We start from the raw sequence: 18,156 nt of genomic DNA, 5'->3' as shown, positions 1-18,156 counted from the left end.
ATCTTCTTAAGTATTTTTTGTTTGGGCCACAATTAAGGTTCCTTTGTATTGTTAGAGAATAGATAGATTGGATGCAGAGGTAGGAAGCCATCTGGGCATTAAATAGATGTCCAGCTTGCATGCTGTGTGTACCAGTGGTTAATTAGTAATTAATTTTATTTCCTACATCATCTACCTCCACCTTTCCGATGTTAAGAGGAGATATCTTATGTTTGTTTTTAAAAAGCAAAACAAGAAACTGGTGCAAAGGAGCCTTTTCCTGGTTTTAGTTTTAGCTATCACTGAATTTTCTTAGAAACCTTTAACCTGTGCTTCTTTTTCTTTTGAGGGGCTTGATTTTTTTTTTGGGGGGGGGAGAGTTCACCTTTCCTCCATAGAAGTTCATGAACCACTTTAGTAAGACTGAAATATTTTCAGAATGTTTCTTAGGTAAGCTTTTTTTTTTAAATTCTAATTTGGTTCAAGTTGGGGAATGGGGGTTGGGGATGAAGTCCTACAAATCTATTGAATGCTGTTTTTTTAGTCCGTAGGGGGGAAAATGTGGCATTTCTAAGGAATAAGAAAATAAAATTTGTTGTGACTGACATTTTTGGTTCTGTTTATTATAAAGGTGTTTTTAATATGCATCAATAAGAGGGTGCTACATACAATCATTGGGGAATTTTTTAAAAATTTAATTCTCTTTTCAAATTCTTTGCTTTTTCTTTCCTCTGTTGCTTCTGCCTTTCCCGATCGAAGTCTAGGAGAGTAAGTCAATACTTTTTGTGAGCCTTTATTTTTCTGTTGATATTTTTGTCATCAAATCTCTGTTATTTTATGAAAGATTGTTATTCTGTTTCTTGCATTTACCCTAAGGATATTTGTATTAATTCAGTTGGGGGGGGGAATGCTGTTATAACATCAATCCAGATGTCGATGTAAAATTATACTTATTTATAGATGTGTAAATTATGCATATGGAATTCTTACATCATTGAATCATAGCATGTTCGAGCTGGAAGGGAACTTAGATATCAGCTATTCCAACTCTTTTATGAGTAATGTTAGTAGACTTCTCACAGAATCATTTAATAAACTTAACCACAGAATGATAGAATGTTAGAATTTGGAAAGACCTTAGAAATCATCTAGTCTAATTCCCTGTATTTCCTAGTCAAGGAAGCGGAAACTTCCAAAGGGGAATTAATTTTCCCAAGGTCACACAAGTAATAAGTAACAAGCAGAATAATGACTTGAATCCACATCCACTGACTCCAAGCCCAGAGCTGTACTCTGTCCTTTGAAATAATACTGCTTTGCCATTATATTCAAACTTGTTGCCAGCTTTCAACTAGAAAGCACTGTCAAGAGGCCATCAAAATTGGTCTTTCCCCTTCTGTTGTGGACTTTCTTATATTTTGGGGGGGTTTTGTTTTTAAAGCTTTTTAAAATGAGAATCATTTCTAAATATCTCTTATAGCATCATTAGTTATGAAACGTGATTTTATGGTAAAGATTCTGAATGCTTGACTCAATTTATGTTTACTTTGAGTCACTTTCACTAGATGTAGTTTTTGTAATGGGGTATTGTTTTGGGGAGGAGAGGTAAAATTTTCTAAGTTTTAAAAACATTTTTAGGGTTAGGTCATAACATTTTTTAATGGCCCATAGAAGTTTCACCAGCCCCTTTTCCATTCACCACTTATACAGAGTTAGTATTTGCAGTGCCAAACAAGCCTGAATAGTCTAAAATATAGAATTACTGCCATATATTTTCTTTTTAATTTATAGTGAAATTGAACATGTCTGAGATAGAGTGGGGAAAACTCCATATTGAAAATCAGGAGACCTGGTCTCATGTCAATCAGTCAGTCAACAAGCAAGGACCTTTTGCTTGCCAGGCATGGTGCTAAGGGCTGAGGAAACAAAGAAAGGCAAAAGATAGTTCTTGCTTTCAGTGAGCTCACAGTCTAATGGGGGAGACAGCATGTAGACAGCTTTGTACAAACAGGATATGTGCAGAATATTTTGGAGATAATTGAGAGAGATCTGCCCCTCATAATTGCTTTCCTTTGTAGAGCTATTTGTAGTTAACAGATGGCTTTCCTTATAACAACTCTGTGAAATGAGTAGGGTGAGTGTGGTTGATATTGAACATTGATTATTCTTTGTAGATGAAAACTCAAGGTTACAGGAGTTCAGGGACTTACCCAAGGACACATGACAGGTGGCAGAACCACTTCTTGAACCCAGGCCTTGTTACACCTAGCCTACTAATCTTTCCACACAAGCACAATGCCCTAAACTTGAGCCAGGCAAATTCCCCTCTCTGGTTCTCAGTTTTATCTGGAAAATGAGTAGGTTTAACTGGATGCTACAGTCTCTATAGTCTCTTCCAGGCCTAACAGTCAGTGTATCAATGTTTAATGTAGAGCTGATGGGTATGTAATGGCTTAACATGAAGGTCATGAAAACATTATGAGTTGTTTGTAATTTTTTCTTTTTCGTGGTTTCCTCTTGCATAGGATTCCCAGAGCAGGCAAGGAGGGTACAGTATGCATCAACTTCAGGGCAATAAGGAATATGGGAGTGAGAAGAAGGGTTATCTGCTAAAGAAGAGTGATGGGTATGTATGAACGGTCATTGTGTATTTGTGTGTGTATATTACAAGTCTTATCAAGTTTTACTTTGATATGTCAATGGATCTGTGATCTCACCAAGGTGATTCCTTCCTCTAGGTGTACAAATCAGAACCCATCCATCCATACTTTTTCATCCTGTATGATTTTTTTGTGCATGTCCTCTTATAAATTTTTCATAAGGCGTCCTCCTTCCATTTTGTTTTTCTCACTACACACACACACACACACACACACACACACACGGTTTTAAGTTTGTTAAAGTCGGAAAGTTTATTATGTTTACCCATATCAACATATGTTGTCCTAAGGTAAATTATGGTTGAGACAACTGAGTGACTTAAAAAGTATTGGGTAGGTACCTTGACAAAATATGAAATTTAGGAACAGAACTTTTTCTAAAATTTTTGTTTGTTATATTTTAAGTTCTGAACTGTCTCCCTCTCTGCACTAGAGAAGGCCACCATTTGACACAGATATATACATATATATATATATACATAAGTATATGTAAAACCATACTATGCATACTTCTATTTATCTGATCTTTCTCTGGAGGTGGATAGCATCTCTCTTCATAGGTCTTTTGTAGTTAGTTTGAATATTTATAATACTCAGAATAGCTTAGTCATTCATAGTTATTCTTTTTTTTTAAATTTTTATTTTTTTAAAATTTTTTTTCCATATGCTTTTGAGTTGAAAATTTTTCTCCCTTTTTCTCCCCCTCACCCTCCCCAAGGCGGCGCACAATCTGACATAGGCTTTACATTTACATACCCATTAAACATATTTTCACGTTAGTGAAGTTGTAAGTAAAAGTTAAAACCAATAGGAGGAACCATCAGAAAGATGAAACAAAACTCAACAGAAGGTAAAAAAAAAAAATTCAACTTCCATAGTTCTTTCTTTGGATGTGGACAGCATTTTCCATCCTGAGGCCTCTGGAGATGTCTTAGATCCTCGTAATGCTGATTCCTTTCTATCCCTATTCAGTTTTCTCCAGAGGTCTATCATACCTAACTTTTCTAATGTTCTATTCACCTCCTTAACTTCTTTCTTGTTTATTTTGTGGTTAGACTTATCTAGTGCCGAGAGGGGGAGGTTCAGGTCCCCCACGAGTATAGTTTTGCTGTCTATTTCTTCCTGTAACTCCCTGAACTTCTCTTGTAAGAATTTGGATGCTATACCATTTGGTGCATATATGTTTAGTAATGATATTACTTCATTGTCTATGGTGCCTTTTAGGAGGATGTAGTTTCCTTCCTTATCTCTTCTGATTATATCTATTTTTGCTTTTGCTTTATCTGAGATCAGGATTGCTACCCCTGCTTTTTTTACTTCAGCTGATGCATAATATATTCTGCTCCAGCCTTTTACTTTTACCCTGTATGTGTCACTCTTTTTCAAATGCGTTTCCTGTAAACAGCATATTGTAGGATTATGGTTTTTAATCCATTCTGCAATCCGTTTCCGTTTTAGGGAGAGTTCATCCCATTCACATTCACAGTTATGATTACTATCTGTGTCTTTTTCTCCATCCTTTTTCCCCCTATTTATGCTTTTCTTTCTCCTTTTTCCTTTCTCCCCTTCACTAGTGTTTTGCTTTTGACCACCACCTCCTTCAGTCCCTTCCCCCTTTATTATCCCTTTCCCTTTTCTTCCCCTTTAGTCTTACTTCTGCTTCCCTCCCTTCTTTCCCCCCTCCCTTTTCTTTCCCCTTTTCCTTCCTACTGCCTATAGGGCAAGTTAGATTTCTATACCTAACTGATTATATTATGCCCTTCTTGAGCCTAATCTGATGAGAGTAAGGTTCAAACAATGCTCCCCCACCACTTCTTTCCCTGTGTTGTAATAGGATTTTGTGTCTTATCCTGTAATGTAATTTACCCTTGTCTGCCTCCTCCTTTCTCATTACCTTTTCTAAGATTAGATTGATCCACTTATTTGGATCCATTTAACCCACTTGATTAGATTTTTTTTTTATCATTACCTCAAAGTCAACTAATATCCACCCTCTATGTATACTCCTTTAACAAGGTGTAATAACAATACAGTTCTCAAGGGTTGCAAGTCTCATATTCCCTTGTAGGGGTTTAAGCAGCCCCCCTCCCTTATTAACAACATATTGTATCCTTCTGTCCCATTTACCTTTTTAAGTCCTTCTTGAGTCCTGTACTTGAAGATCAAATTTTTTGTTGAGCTCTGGTCTTTTTATCAGGAAAGTTTGGAAGTCTATTTCATTGAATATCCACCTGCTCCCTTGAAAAATGATGCTCATTTTTGCTGGGTACACAGTTATTCTTCAAACAATATTGCGGTTACTGTATACAGTGTTCTCTTGGTTCTGCTTATTTCACTCTTCATTATTTCATGCAAGGTTTTCCATGTTTTTCTACAATCAACCTGCTCATCATTTATTACAGCACAGTAGTATTCCATCACAACCATATACCACAACTTGTTTAGCCATTCCCCAGTTAATGGACATCCCCTAAATTTTCAGTTCTTTGCCACCACAAAGAGAGCTGCTGTAAATATTTTAGAACATATAGGCTCTTTTTCTTTTTCCCTCATCACCTTAGGAAACAGACCTCATAGTGGTATTGCTGGGTCAAAGGGTATACATGGTTTTAAAATTCTTTGGGCATAAGGGACAGAGTTTTTTCTTGTGCAAACATTCAGTAGAATTTAGCGTGACCAAGGTTCAAGTTATAAACTAAGGTATTCAAAAGACCAACAAAGCCAGCTGGGTACCTTTTGCGTCTCAAGGGATAGAGGAAGTGAGACAGTTGGCCTCATGCTTTACTAGTTTCAGACTCATTCCACTCACCTAGTTCAGTCAAGCATGATCCTTTCACTCAGAGAAGGTGCTTGGTACTGCTAAATTGTTGTGTTTTTATATTAAGTCAGTGCACCTTGCCATTCCCTTTTATATGTATATTCACAGGTTATTTCAATAAAACATAGCAGTATGTATACCCTAAGTAAAAGCCTGACTTTATGTCTATAAGCAAAGAAATACTAGGAATAAATTGATTTATTTCACACATATTTCTTGGGAAAGTGAATTTGAATCCTGTATTATCTTGGACTTAGTGTCTTTCTGGACCCTTAGTTTCCTCATCCATGGTGTGCATGTTGGTGTAAGAAGGAGAGAGGGTAGGGATTGAGTTTAATGGCTCCTGAGATCCCTTCCAGCTCTGATATGTGATTCTCTATGCAGGACAATCTACTTAACAACATGGAGGGTATAAAAATGAATTAAACGATCCCTCTCCTCTAGGACTTGCAGAACAGATTTCACATATGTGCTCTATAAGTACAGTGTAATGCTGTGTAGTGTGTGATATGTAACATAAGAGAAGGGCCATCAGATTGCTAAAGTAGTCTGGGAGGGAAAGTTCACTTACAGGTAGGCTAAGTAGCCAGGGCTTCATAAAGACATGGCGTATTTGAGTCACACCTTGAAGAATTTCAGTAGAGAGACACTAGAGAAGGGGAAGAAGAACAGAAACCAGTGCCCCACCCCACCCCACCCCCAAAAAAGTGACACAGACAGGTATAGAGGAAGGAAATTGGTAATTGATGAATTGTCCAGTTTGGCTGAAGTATTGAGTATATGAAGGGAAAGAGTAATAGTGTGAGAAAACTCTAGGGGAGAGAAAAGGTTGGAGCCAGATCAAAACTTCAGCTTGCAATCCAAGATAGAGTAAGAACCTTATCTGCAAAATAATGTAAACATTTTTAAGCAAAGAACTAATAGATTAGAGCAGGGATTTAAGAAAATTAGCCTGGCAATGGTAGGCTTGGTGGATTATAAGGAAGAAGAGAATAAAGGTGGAGCTACCAATCACCATTCAAGTCACATTTACTTTTCTGTTCTCCGTAATAATAGTGATTTTTAAGGCAAAGTCTTTTCATTTTATTATAATTATTGAGAAATTTCCTACCTGTAATCAAAATTTCTCTACTTTGGATTCTTAGTGGGTAAGAGCTCTTCCCTCAGTGATTCCACATAATGACAACAGCATTATAGCATTGAATATTACTTAAGCTAACAAAAAATTACCCTTGACCAAAAAAGGCTCATAATAAAGTAACTATTAATTCCCATTTTCCAGACAGAAGTCTGGTTCTTTGAATATTTAGCAATGAATGATGGAAATAGGAAAGAATCAGAAAATCATAGATTTTTGAGATGTAAAATAACCTTTAGAGGTTGTTTTCCTTATTATGCATGCAGTAAGTGGCAAAGCCAGAATTGGAACTTAGATCCTCAGACTAGCCATCAGTTCCTCTGTTGGTGAAAATCAAATTCATAAAAGAGTTCCTCCCCATTGGTTCTTCTGCCATCATTTTTGAAGAAAAATTAAGAAATTGAGAGTCCCATACATGAATATGGCACCCATTTATTAAGTGTATTAATTACCCAACCATGACTGACTTGGTAAGTTTAGAAAGTTTGTGTTGATGGCCTTCCTCCATTTAAGCCTTTTTAGCAATAGCATCTAGAGTAAGTAATTCCTAACTGTAGGTTGGTGACATCCTAAGTCTATTTTGTTTTTCTTAAGAGGTTGCAAAATTCTTAAATTTCTTCAGAAAAAAAAATTAATTCAAATTAGTGTTTAAACCAAATAGTCCAGCAACTATATCACCCTATACAAAGTAATGATGAGTACTTAATCAATATTTGTCAAATTTTATTGTCTTGGAATGAAGAGCATTGGAGTCATGAAGAGATCTCAGTGCCTGTTTATGAAATGAATACCACACAACTCATTTGTTCCTGTGGGATTCCTGTCTGTGTCTTCCCATAAAGTCACTCTAGGAGTTCTACCCAACATTTTGGAGGCTTTTTTCAGTTTCTTTTGGCAATGTGACCAGTGCAGTGCTTTAACTATCCACCCATCACCCTTTGGCATGTGGCCTGCCTGTCATAACATTTCAAAAATGTTAAAAGAGACATGTAGAATCTCAAATAACAATAGGATAACACACCTGCAAATAAAGATTGTTAATTACTGTTCTGCCTCATGGAAGGGGCAAGTTATTAGGCAACCAATCAAATTTTGAGCTTATTATCCTTCCTCTTTAGAAGCAATACACATGTTACCCATTTCAACAAGGAAGACTGGGTCAGTGCCAGAAAGATTAATATGATGTACTCCCTCTTTTGTTCATATTAGTTATGAGAAGAAACTGAGCAAATGGAGCTTTTCTGTTTCTGCACAAATGTATGAGAATAAAATTGGAGGAAACTGCACATAAATACAATCTTCTCAATTGATGACATATAATCCATATAATGTAAGGTTAATGAGGCCAGTGGTATTTTCTCCTTGGTGTATTAAGGGAATGCTTTCCCTGCCAATAGGAATACTGTATTGTGTACATGCTTAGATTTTAAAACTTTCATAGAGCTGTGAATTTTCCATCAGTTTTCCATGGATGCAGGTGAAAGCCCAAGTCATTTCTCATGTGACATTAGTTCACATTTTCCACTAGTCCTCCATAAAGAGAAGACTCACCCAACACGTTGGAGAAATTCTCTTTTAGCATCTCAGGGTACCAGTGTGCCACTTGGGCTGTCTTTATATTGTCTCTCACTTTCCCTACCTTACCAGTATAATTCCTTTTCTGTTGTACACACACATTCATGTGTATACATATGCATACAGATATGCATGCATATATCAGGAGTATTTTTTTTTCCGTGAGGCAATTGGGGTTAAGTGACTTGTCCAGTCATACAGCTAGTGAGTGTTATGTGTTTGAGGTCAGATTTGAACTCAGGTCCTCCAGACTCTAGGGCTGGTGCTCTATCCACTGCACCACCTAGCTGTCCTATGTCAGGAGTTCTTAACCTTTTGTGTCATGGACCCTATTGGCAATCTCATGAAACTGATGGACGTCTTAGAATGTTTTTAAATATATAAAATGAAACATTTATGATTACAAGGGAAGCTAATTAGATTGGCATGCAATTATCAAAATATTTTTATTTTTTTATTCTGCTTTTTAAAATTTTATCCATTAATTTATTTATTTTTAGTTTTTAACATTCATTTCCACAACATTTTGAGTTCCAGATTTTCTCCCCATCTCGTCCTTCCCCCAACCCAAAGACAGTGTGCATTCTGAATATCCTTTCCCCTAATCTGCCCCCCTTCTAACTCCCCCCATCCCTTCTCTTATCCTCTTCATCTTCTCTTTTCCAGTAGGGAAGGATAGATTTCTATACCCCATTGCCTAAAATTCAGGGACTCTGATCTAAAGAATGTCTTTAGGCCACTCCTTATACACCTGAGAATGAAATAAATCAATCAACAAAGAAATGTGAAAGGATTAAAATCATTGTCTCTTAAAAACACAGAATTTGAGAATTATAAGAGACTTATAATGGCCTTTTAGTGTAATCTGCACACTAAATGATTCCCACTGGCATACAACAAGTGTTCTTCCAGGCTCTGTTGAAGTCCTCCAAGGAGCCAAGCATCTCTCAAGGCAAACCATTAAATTTGTGGATAGTTCTAATTGTTAGGTAGTTTTTCCTCACATCAAACCTAGATTTTCTCTTTGTAACTTCTTCTCATTGCCCCTGGTTTTTTAAAACTCAACACAATTAAATCCTATGCCTCTTTCACAAAATAGTCATTCACAAAGTTGAAGACAATCATCATGTCTCTCCTAAGTCTTCTGTTCTATAGACTAAACCTACACAGTGCCTTCTGCTGATCTTCATATGACATGAGGCTGTGCACCGTCCTCTTTGTTCTCCTCTGGGCGCTCTCCACATTGTAAGTGTGCTGAAACCATGATGTGTTGACATGAATACCATATTCTAGGTGAGGTATCTTGAGGGCAGAGTACAGTGGGATTATTACCTCTGTCTTCCTGGAAGCTATGCTTTCCTTAATGCAGCCCAAGAGTAAATTAGCTTTTTTGGCTGTCATATCACATTGCTGACTCATTGAGCTTGTAGTCCAATAAAACTGCAGATCTTTTTCAGAGCAATTGCTTTCTAACCATCCCTCCTGCATCTTGTACTTGTGAAGTTGATTTTTTTTCATGTCACTGAGTTAAAAAAAGGAACACTTTACATCTACCCTCATTGAATTTCATCTTACTAGATTTATCTCAGTACTGTCTGTCATCTAGAGTGTCGATATATCTGGACTTCATGTCCTCTGCAAATTTGAAGAGCCTTCCATCTATGCTTTTATGAGGCATTGATAAAAAATGTTATACAGCATAGGGCAGGTGTGGGGAACCTGAGGCCTCGAGTTCACATGTGGCCCTCAAGTGTGGCCAGTTGACTGAATCCAAACTTTACAGAACAAATCTCCTTAATAAAAGGATTTGTTCTGTAAAACTTGGACTCAGAAGGCCACAGGTTCCCTACCCCTGGCATAGGGCCTAACACAAATCCCTGGCACACTCCACTAAAGATCTCCTTCTGCACTGACATAGTTGTGAACTCATCTAGTTGCATTATCTAGTCCTCATTTCTTTACCTTTTCCACGATAGTATGAAAAACTTTATCAGAAGCTTCTCTAAAATCTAAGCTAACTATATCTATAGCATTTCCCCAAACCACTGGTTTATTACTCCTGTCAGAAAAGGAAGTGAACTTAGTCTCCTTGACCTGTACTTAACGAACCGTAATAGTCCATTGTCATCACTGATTCTCTACTTAGATGTTCACCACCCATTTCTTTAATGATCTGTTCTAGAATTTTCCTAGCAATAGTAGTCAAGCTCACTGGCCTATACTTTACAAAATTTTGTTCTTTTCCCTTTTTTGGAATTGAAACAAGATTTGCCCTTTTCTTATCTGGTACCTCTCCTATTTTCTGTGATTTTTCAGGTATCACTAACAGTTATAGCTCAGCAATTATATCTTCCATTTCTTTCAGGATTTAAGAATGTAGTTATCTGGACCAAGTAGCTTGAATTCTTCAAGATCAACCAGATGCTCTGTTAGCATCTCCTCGCCTGTCTTGAATATCAGCTTCCTATCATTTATTTTTCTTTCATTTCCATGCACGTGCAGAGAAAACAAGAAAAATAGAAATTAAGAAAATCTACTTTTAGTTGTTAGTTACCATCCTATCTTCCTTAAGCAAAAACACTCTATTCTATTTGATCCTTCTTTTTCTTCTGAAGTAACTGAAAACTCCATTTTGTTGTCCTTAGCTTCTCTCAGCTCATTCTGAGCTTTAGTATACCTGCCACTGCTGCTGTGTACTTGTAGGACCATTCCATTCATCTTCCCTTAGCTAGCTTTGCTTCTCTTTTTTATAAATTTCTATTTCAAATCTGAGTAAGTTAATGAATTCTAAGTGCCTCCATTGGTTTCTTTAGAGAAATCTCATTTTTCTTTCTCATTGGAACTGTTTCCCTTATATCTTCAGAATCTCATTCATAAGCATCTCCCATTCCTCCTGGAATGACTTTCCCTGTAGCCGTGTGTGGCCATAACTAAGTTCACTTAGTTATCTTTCTCTGAACCCACTAAAATATGTTGTCCCAAAATCTAGGTTGCATGTCAAACTCTGCCTAGATTTCCTCCCTTTCTCTTTCACAAATTCTAGGAATGAATGCTCACTCCTCTCCGTTGTTCTCAGTAACCAGTATCTTCCTGTTTGTGAGAAGAATTAGATCCAGAATAGAATCTCCCTTTATTGATCTCTTCGTATTTTGAAACATCACTTGCCCTGTCACTAAGGCAAGTCAAGAAGCTATGAGCAATTTTGCTTTTGGCAGTGAAAGCTCTCCAGCTAATGTTTGGATAAATAGGTTCTTCTGTAACTACTGTATTATGCTTTTGTGCCAGGTATGCGATTTCCCCCCAAACTCTTTTTCCTTATATTCAAATGGTCTGTAATTTTTTCTAATGACAAAATCACTCCCATTCTCCTTCCATTGACCTTCACCTAGATATTCTCAATCTTGCTCTCTTCTTCCATCCCCCATGGTTCCTGGAGAGGAGTGTGCACAGTAACATCAACATTGTACAATGAATGGAAGACTTAGCTGTTCTCAGTAGTATAGTGATCCAAGATAATCCTGAAGGACTCATAATGAAAAATTTTATCCGCTTCTAAAGAAAGAACTGATGTTGTCTGAATAGAGACGGAAGCATGCTATTTTTGACTTTCTTTTTTTATTGACTTGGAGTTACATTGCACAAAATGACTAATATGGAAATGTTTTACATGATTGCACACATATGATGTATATCAGATTGTTAGCCATCTCAGGGAAGGGAGAAGGAAGAGAGAGAAGAGTAGAATTGGGAACACAAAACTTAAAAAAAAGAATGTTAAAAATTGTTTTTACATGTAATTGGGGAAAATAAATACTTTTTTTAAATTATAAAAGGTATTGTCATAGTTTTGGTCTTCGTTTTGTTTTTGATATATGAGAACAACTTGAAATTATTTTTTAAAAAAAGAAATAAAAAACAAGCTATTGCATTCTCTGAGTGAAATCCAAAAAAAGAAAGAAAATGTATGTAGTAATGGGTTTTATAGGGCTTTTAAAAAACACATGTAATATGAAATTATTCTAGTTATTTATAAAAATAGTTCATTGCATTATCATCCCCATGTCAACAATAGGGCTTACTGATACATTCCATTATTGTTTCTGTTTATGTGATGGGGAAAATGTGAAGTACTAGATTGTTCACTATCTCATATGTACAAATATAGAGAACCCTTTAGTGCCATTCGGACCATTAGGACTAGAATTTATGAAAATAAATAGACCTCTGCCCATGTAAGAATTTGTTTTGCCTACACTCAACTTTGAAAGTCATCAGAACAAAGTTTCCAAATTTTACTTGTTTCCACAAGTATTTAATGTCTCCTGTGTTCCATTTATAAGTATTCATGAGTAGCTTTACATCTAAGTTGCTAATAACTCTCTTTTCAGTAACCTGACGTTTCATATTGTTTTAAAAGTTTCTGAGTATTTGTTGTGACATATATATGATCTCTCGATCCTTAGGAAAGTAGACTGCTTTCCCAGAATAGTTGAATGAATGAATATAAATGAGCGTTATTTAGCTCTTATCACACGCCAGACACATGCTAAGTATTACCCCTGAGACAATGCGCTCTCTCTCTTTCTCTCTCTCTCTCTCTCTCTCTCTCTCTCTCTCTCTCTCTCTCTCTCTCTCTCGCCCTTATACTTCCTGGCTTATTTTAACACCTGTCACCTATGATAATGGAAGAAAAACTACAGTCGAATGTTTTTAGAAAATTCTGTATAGTATAGCTCTTTGTGAAAATGAATTAACCAATTTTTCCCCTATTGTTGATAATAAATTATTGCTTTGTTGGACTCATTTTTAGGCTTCGGAAAGTATGGCAGAGAAGAAAGTGTACTGTAAAAAATGGAATTCTGACCATATCACACGCAACAGTAAGTTAAACATTGTTAGTTTACTCTAGCTCATTTATCATATTTCACATCTGAAACACCATAAGTATACAAAGGTATTATGATGTAACCACCCTCAAAATCAATATTAAGGTGTTAGAGACGGTTGGCAACCATTCCACTTAGGGTATTATAGATAGAAGTGGGATTGTTAGCTCAAATTCTGTTTAGTTTTTGTCTTTTTGCCATTCCCCTCTAGAACTGTTTTGTTCGTTATAACTAGGTCTGCTATTCTTTGGCTTTCTTATCAAATGCCTAGACATCTCCTCACAACTGTTAATGCTTCCTCACTCCCCTAAAATGACCTCATGTTTATTTTTGGCACTATACTTATTTTGCTTATGTTTATGTGTGTTCATGTTCTCTCCTAAAATATTTATGCTCCTTGAAATCAGTTTTTTTGATTTTTTATTCTCAGCTCCTAGCGCAATATCTGACACAGAGTGAGTGTTTAACATGTGGTTTAATTTATGGTACTATTGGAATAAAAATTCTTGTGATCACAAAATCTTAGAGTTGAACTCTTACCATGCATGACACATGGTAAAGGCTAAACCTCACAAGCTACCTAGGTCAGCCTATATCTGAAAAGGAATCCCCTTTATATCATACCCAAAAAAGGATCATTGCACTTCTGCTTGAAGACCCTCAGTGAAGGGAGAAACCCCACTACCTTCAGGCAGCTCTGATTGTTAGGGATTTTTTTTTCCCATCAAGCTTAAATGTGCCTCTTTGCAACTTAACTCCATTGCTCCTAATTCTGCCTCCTGGGGACAAGTAGAACAAATCTAGCCCCTGTTTCCTATGAGGGCCTTTTAAGAACTTCAACACAGCAATCATGTTTCCCCTAAGCCTTCTCTTCTGCAGGGTAACCCTCTCCTTCCATTGATTTACTTCTCATGGTTTGAACTCTAGGCTTTTCACTCTCCTGCTCTAGTTACTCTCCCATGTGGGTTATACACATACAAATGTTAAATTATTATATAAGAAGCAAGGGAGGCAGAGAATGATTTTCTCAGCGCCATCCCACCTAATTCTCACTTACAGGCCTTAGACTAACTAGAAAAGTCCTTCAAATTATAGTGAGGTTGGGGCAGCTAGGTGGTGCAGTGGATAGAGCACCGGCCCTGAAGTCAGGAGGACCTGAGTTCAAATCCAGCCGTAGACCAAACACTTGATACTTACTAGCTGTGTGACCCTGGGCAAATCACTTAACCCCAATCGCCTTAAAAAAAAACCAAATTATAGTGAGATTGCACAAGAATCATGTTTGGATGATCTGAGGAAAGTTGGCTGCGCCCAGGGGTCCTCTATAACATTTCCAAGCTAGTTTGAACCTCATTCATTGAAGAGATTTGGAACAAGTGTATTCCAGCACAACCCTGAGGAGCAAAGGTAGGATTGAGCAGTGGCAAGGAAGGATGATACACAAGCTGGTCATCTGCTCTACGGGCATTTTGGAATAAAGGATGTCTCTTGATTTCTCCCAAACCAAGGGAGGTTCTGAGAAGATGCTGGCTCTTTCCCAAAATTCCCTTTCTGGTATCGTCTGTCCACAGACACTGTGTTATAATCTGCTGCTTTGTTACTCAAATATTTCTAGTAAATTGAATTTGGTCTTAGTGAGAAAGTAGCCAGGGGTTAACTAGAGATACATATAAATGTGAAATTGGGCAGACAGCCTAACCTCCGCCTCAGTGTTAGTAATTTTCCAATTTGAACCTTAAAGCTATCTTGACTAAACTCATAATCTTTTGTCTAAAATAAACTCCCTAAATCCAAAGAGGAGGGTACCAGATGAACCTTATATTTGTGATTATATTACCTTCTAGACTTCAAACAAGCTAATTTTTTGAAAAGTTTTTGCAGTTATATGGAATAAATAAATGAAAACGATTTTTATTAGGCAGGCACTATGCTAAACACTAGAGTTAAAGAAACAGTCCCTGCCCTCCAAGAAGCTTACGTTCTCATAACAAAAGATAGCACATTTAGGGGAGTGGTGAGTAGAAAGAAGTGTTTGTTCTAGGGAGGCATAAATAAGTTGGGAGTATATAGATTGGAATATAATGAGATGGCCTGGTTGGATGGGTAGAAGGGATATGTTGAACCCCAGTTTGAAACAGAGTCTGCTCTAAGAAAGAGACAAACGAATTAGGGTGTATGTGTCCACAGTTTAATTTCTCGTGAGCTGGCTCAACATGCGTTGCATGGGAGTTACAGTTCCAGAACTTGCCACCCATAAGGGGGCCAGTCCAGAACTGGCTCAATTTGGGATTTGGGGGTACAGAGTTATATGCCTTTGAAGAGTAGGTGTTCTCAAGGGGTGCCAATCAACTCTGAAGGTGGGCTGTATTAAAATGAAGGTCTTTGAGTACTTGACCCAGGTCACTCAATCCTAGTCAAAGAGACATCAATTTCCATATCACCTGTCTTGACTATCTGCGCAACATAATGAGCAGGAATAGACTCTTTTAGATTAGATCTTAATGTCCTTCTGAAGAACGGTTGAACTTTGAAAGAAAAGGGGGGTGGGGAAACTCTGAGTCTTCAAGATAATGGTTACTAAGAAAAATCATTTTTCACAGACATGATATTGAAGAATGGTCTGTTCTCTAAAGAGCCATGCTGTAGATAATATAGGAGGCTAAGGGCACTAGTTTATACAATCAACTGGCCTTTGGGTGGGAGCTCAAAAAATGTATGGATTAACTTCCCTAGGGACTAGAGCCCGGATTTAGAAGACCAGAGCATAGAGGTCCAAGTCTCAGGTCTGGTGTGGGAGGGTGCTGGTCCACCTGGAGAGGAGCAAGTTATTGGTGGCAGGTAGATGGTAAGATAGATGTCTGAATGAGATGTGAAACTTGAAATATGAATAAAAACGGACTATTCATAACTTTGGTTCGGTACTCTCCAAACGACTCTTAAAAATTTTGAATGATCTGATCTAGAAGCTTCTTCAGCCATATTATATAATAATATGCCCTGCAGTTTTCTAAATTACAAAGGTGGCCAAAGGAATTCATTTGCTAATGAGATATTAGGCTGCATAATCAAAGTATAGTTTCCAGAATGTAAGAGGTGACCATAGTTGTGAGAAGACATTAATGATGTAACATCTCTCCTATACTTCCCCTTCTGTCCTCTGACATTACCACCACTCTGGTGAATGCTCTCATCACCTCATGCCTGAACTCTTTCAGCAGTCTACTACTTGGTCTCCTTGCCTTAAGTCTCTCCCCACAGTGGTCCACCTTCTATTCAGCTGTCAAATTGATCTTCCTAAAGTACCAGTCTGACCACGTCAATTCCCACCCCACCCTCCACTACCACCTACTCCCTCCTCCCACCCCCCTTACATATAATAAACTCCAGTGGCTCCCTATCACCTCCAGGATCAAATATAAAATTCTCTAATATTGAAAGCTCTTCATAATTTGCCTTCTGCCACCCTAACCTTACCAGTCTTCTTTTACATATTAATCCCCTTATGTACTCTGAGAGGCAGTGACAAGCAGCCCTCTTGCTGTTCCTTACTCAAGACACTTTATCTCCTGACTTCAAGCATTTTCATTGATTGCCCTCGTCTAGGAATGGTCTCCTTCCTTGTTTCTTTTTTTAAATTTTTTTTATTTTTAGGCAATTGGGGTTAAGTGACTTGCCCAGGGTCACACAGCTAGTAAGTGTTAAGTGTTTGGTCTGAGGTTGGAGTTGAATTCAGGTCCTCCTGACTTCAGGGCCAGTGCTGTATCTACTGTACCACCTAACTGCCCCTCCTTCCTTATTTCTGCCTCCTGGCTTTCCTGGCTTCCTTCAAGTCTCACTAAAATCCCACCTTCTGGAGGAAGCTTTTCCCAATCACTCTTAATTCTGATGCTTTCTGTATGTTGATTATGTCCAATTTAACCTATATATGGCACGTTCATACATAGCTCTTTGTATGTTGTTTCCCACATTAGTTGATCCTTGATCAGGGACTGTTTTTATTGTTATTGTTGGGATTTTTTGCCTTTCTTAGTGTCCCTAGAACTTAGCACTGTGCCTGGCACACAGTAGGCACTTAATAAATGTTTATTAACAGACTGATATCAACAGAGATTGATATAGTACAAAGCACTTTACATACATTATCTCATCTGATCATCTCAGAAATCCCACAAGGTATTTTAGGTAGGAAGGTTAATATAGGTGGGTAATATAGTTATTATTATCCCTATTATCTAAACAAATAAACTAAGACTCAAAGAAATAAAGTTACTCGTTTCTGGATCCTGTAGACTGCTTTTCTCAACTCTGAGACAATGCCAGAAGCCAGATTCACACATAGAGCTTCCTTACTACAAATGCAGAATCCTGTCACTATACCATTTGAAAGGTTGTCTTATGGAAAGATTTTTCTTGTTGGCCTCAGGATGGGGATATATGGGTGAGGGGTGGGGTGAGCCAGGGGCTGCTCTGGTACTGTGCTAAGTGCAAGGAATACAAATACTGGTTGGTTGTTGTCCTTAGTTCACAAAAAGATAGTCCTTGCCCTCAGGGAGCTTATATTCTAATGGGGGAAGATAACATAAAAGAGTTGAAAATGGGGACGGAAGTTGGGAAAGGTGCCCACACTGAGGCAAAGTGGAAAATAATTTGGGGAGTCATGAGCTGCACCAAATTAAAATTGAATATGGCTGCCATGGGTACCTCTTCAAGTAGAGGTTTCAAGGGGAAATTGATCAAATGCAGGAGGAGGTCAATAATTAGAATGCCATTGGGGCAGAAGTGGAAAAGTTAGCAAGGTAATCTTGAGCTGAACAAGATTTGAAGTTAACTAGGACTGAAAGTTTAGGGGGATGCTTTCAGCATAAGCAAGAATTTCCTAATTTGTAGAACAGTCTGAAAATGGAATGAATTGCCTCATTAGATAGTACCTTTTCTGCCTTTGGAAGGATTCAGGCAGAAATTAGATGACCATTTCTCAAGAATATCATAGAGGAGATTCAGTGTAACATTTATTCTATTTAATAATTATTCTGACTATTAACATAGTTTCTCCTGTGTATAAGATACTAATTCATGTTTCAGATACTATTTCTGAGGTCG

The 18,156-nt window shown here is 37.5% G+C and overlaps 1 protein-coding gene across 7 annotated transcripts in view; it reads left to right on the top strand.

Moving 5' to 3' along the window:
- The window catches only part of ASAP1 (ArfGAP with SH3 domain, ankyrin repeat and PH domain 1), a 606,833-nt gene that overhangs the window by 486,475 nt on the left and 102,202 nt on the right, over window positions 1–18,156 (top strand). For all 7 annotated transcript variants that reach the window (XM_078153734.1, XM_078153735.1, XM_020997892.2 and 4 more), the window contains 2 exons: window positions 2,505–2,605; window positions 12,981–13,050. In XM_078153734.1, coding sequence (XP_078009860.1) covers window positions 2,505–2,605; window positions 12,981–13,050 — 171 coding nt within the window. The remainder of the gene's footprint in view (window positions 1–2,504; window positions 2,606–12,980; window positions 13,051–18,156) is intronic.

This window comes from Phascolarctos cinereus, unplaced genomic scaffold, assembly GCF_003287225.1.
Source record: "Phascolarctos cinereus isolate Bilbo 61053 unplaced genomic scaffold, phaCin_HiC Scaffold_4;HRSCAF=312, whole genome shotgun sequence".
Classification (NCBI taxonomy): domain Eukaryota; kingdom Metazoa; phylum Chordata; class Mammalia; order Diprotodontia; family Phascolarctidae; genus Phascolarctos; species Phascolarctos cinereus.
This window is presented reverse-complemented; position numbering and strand designations above follow the sequence as displayed.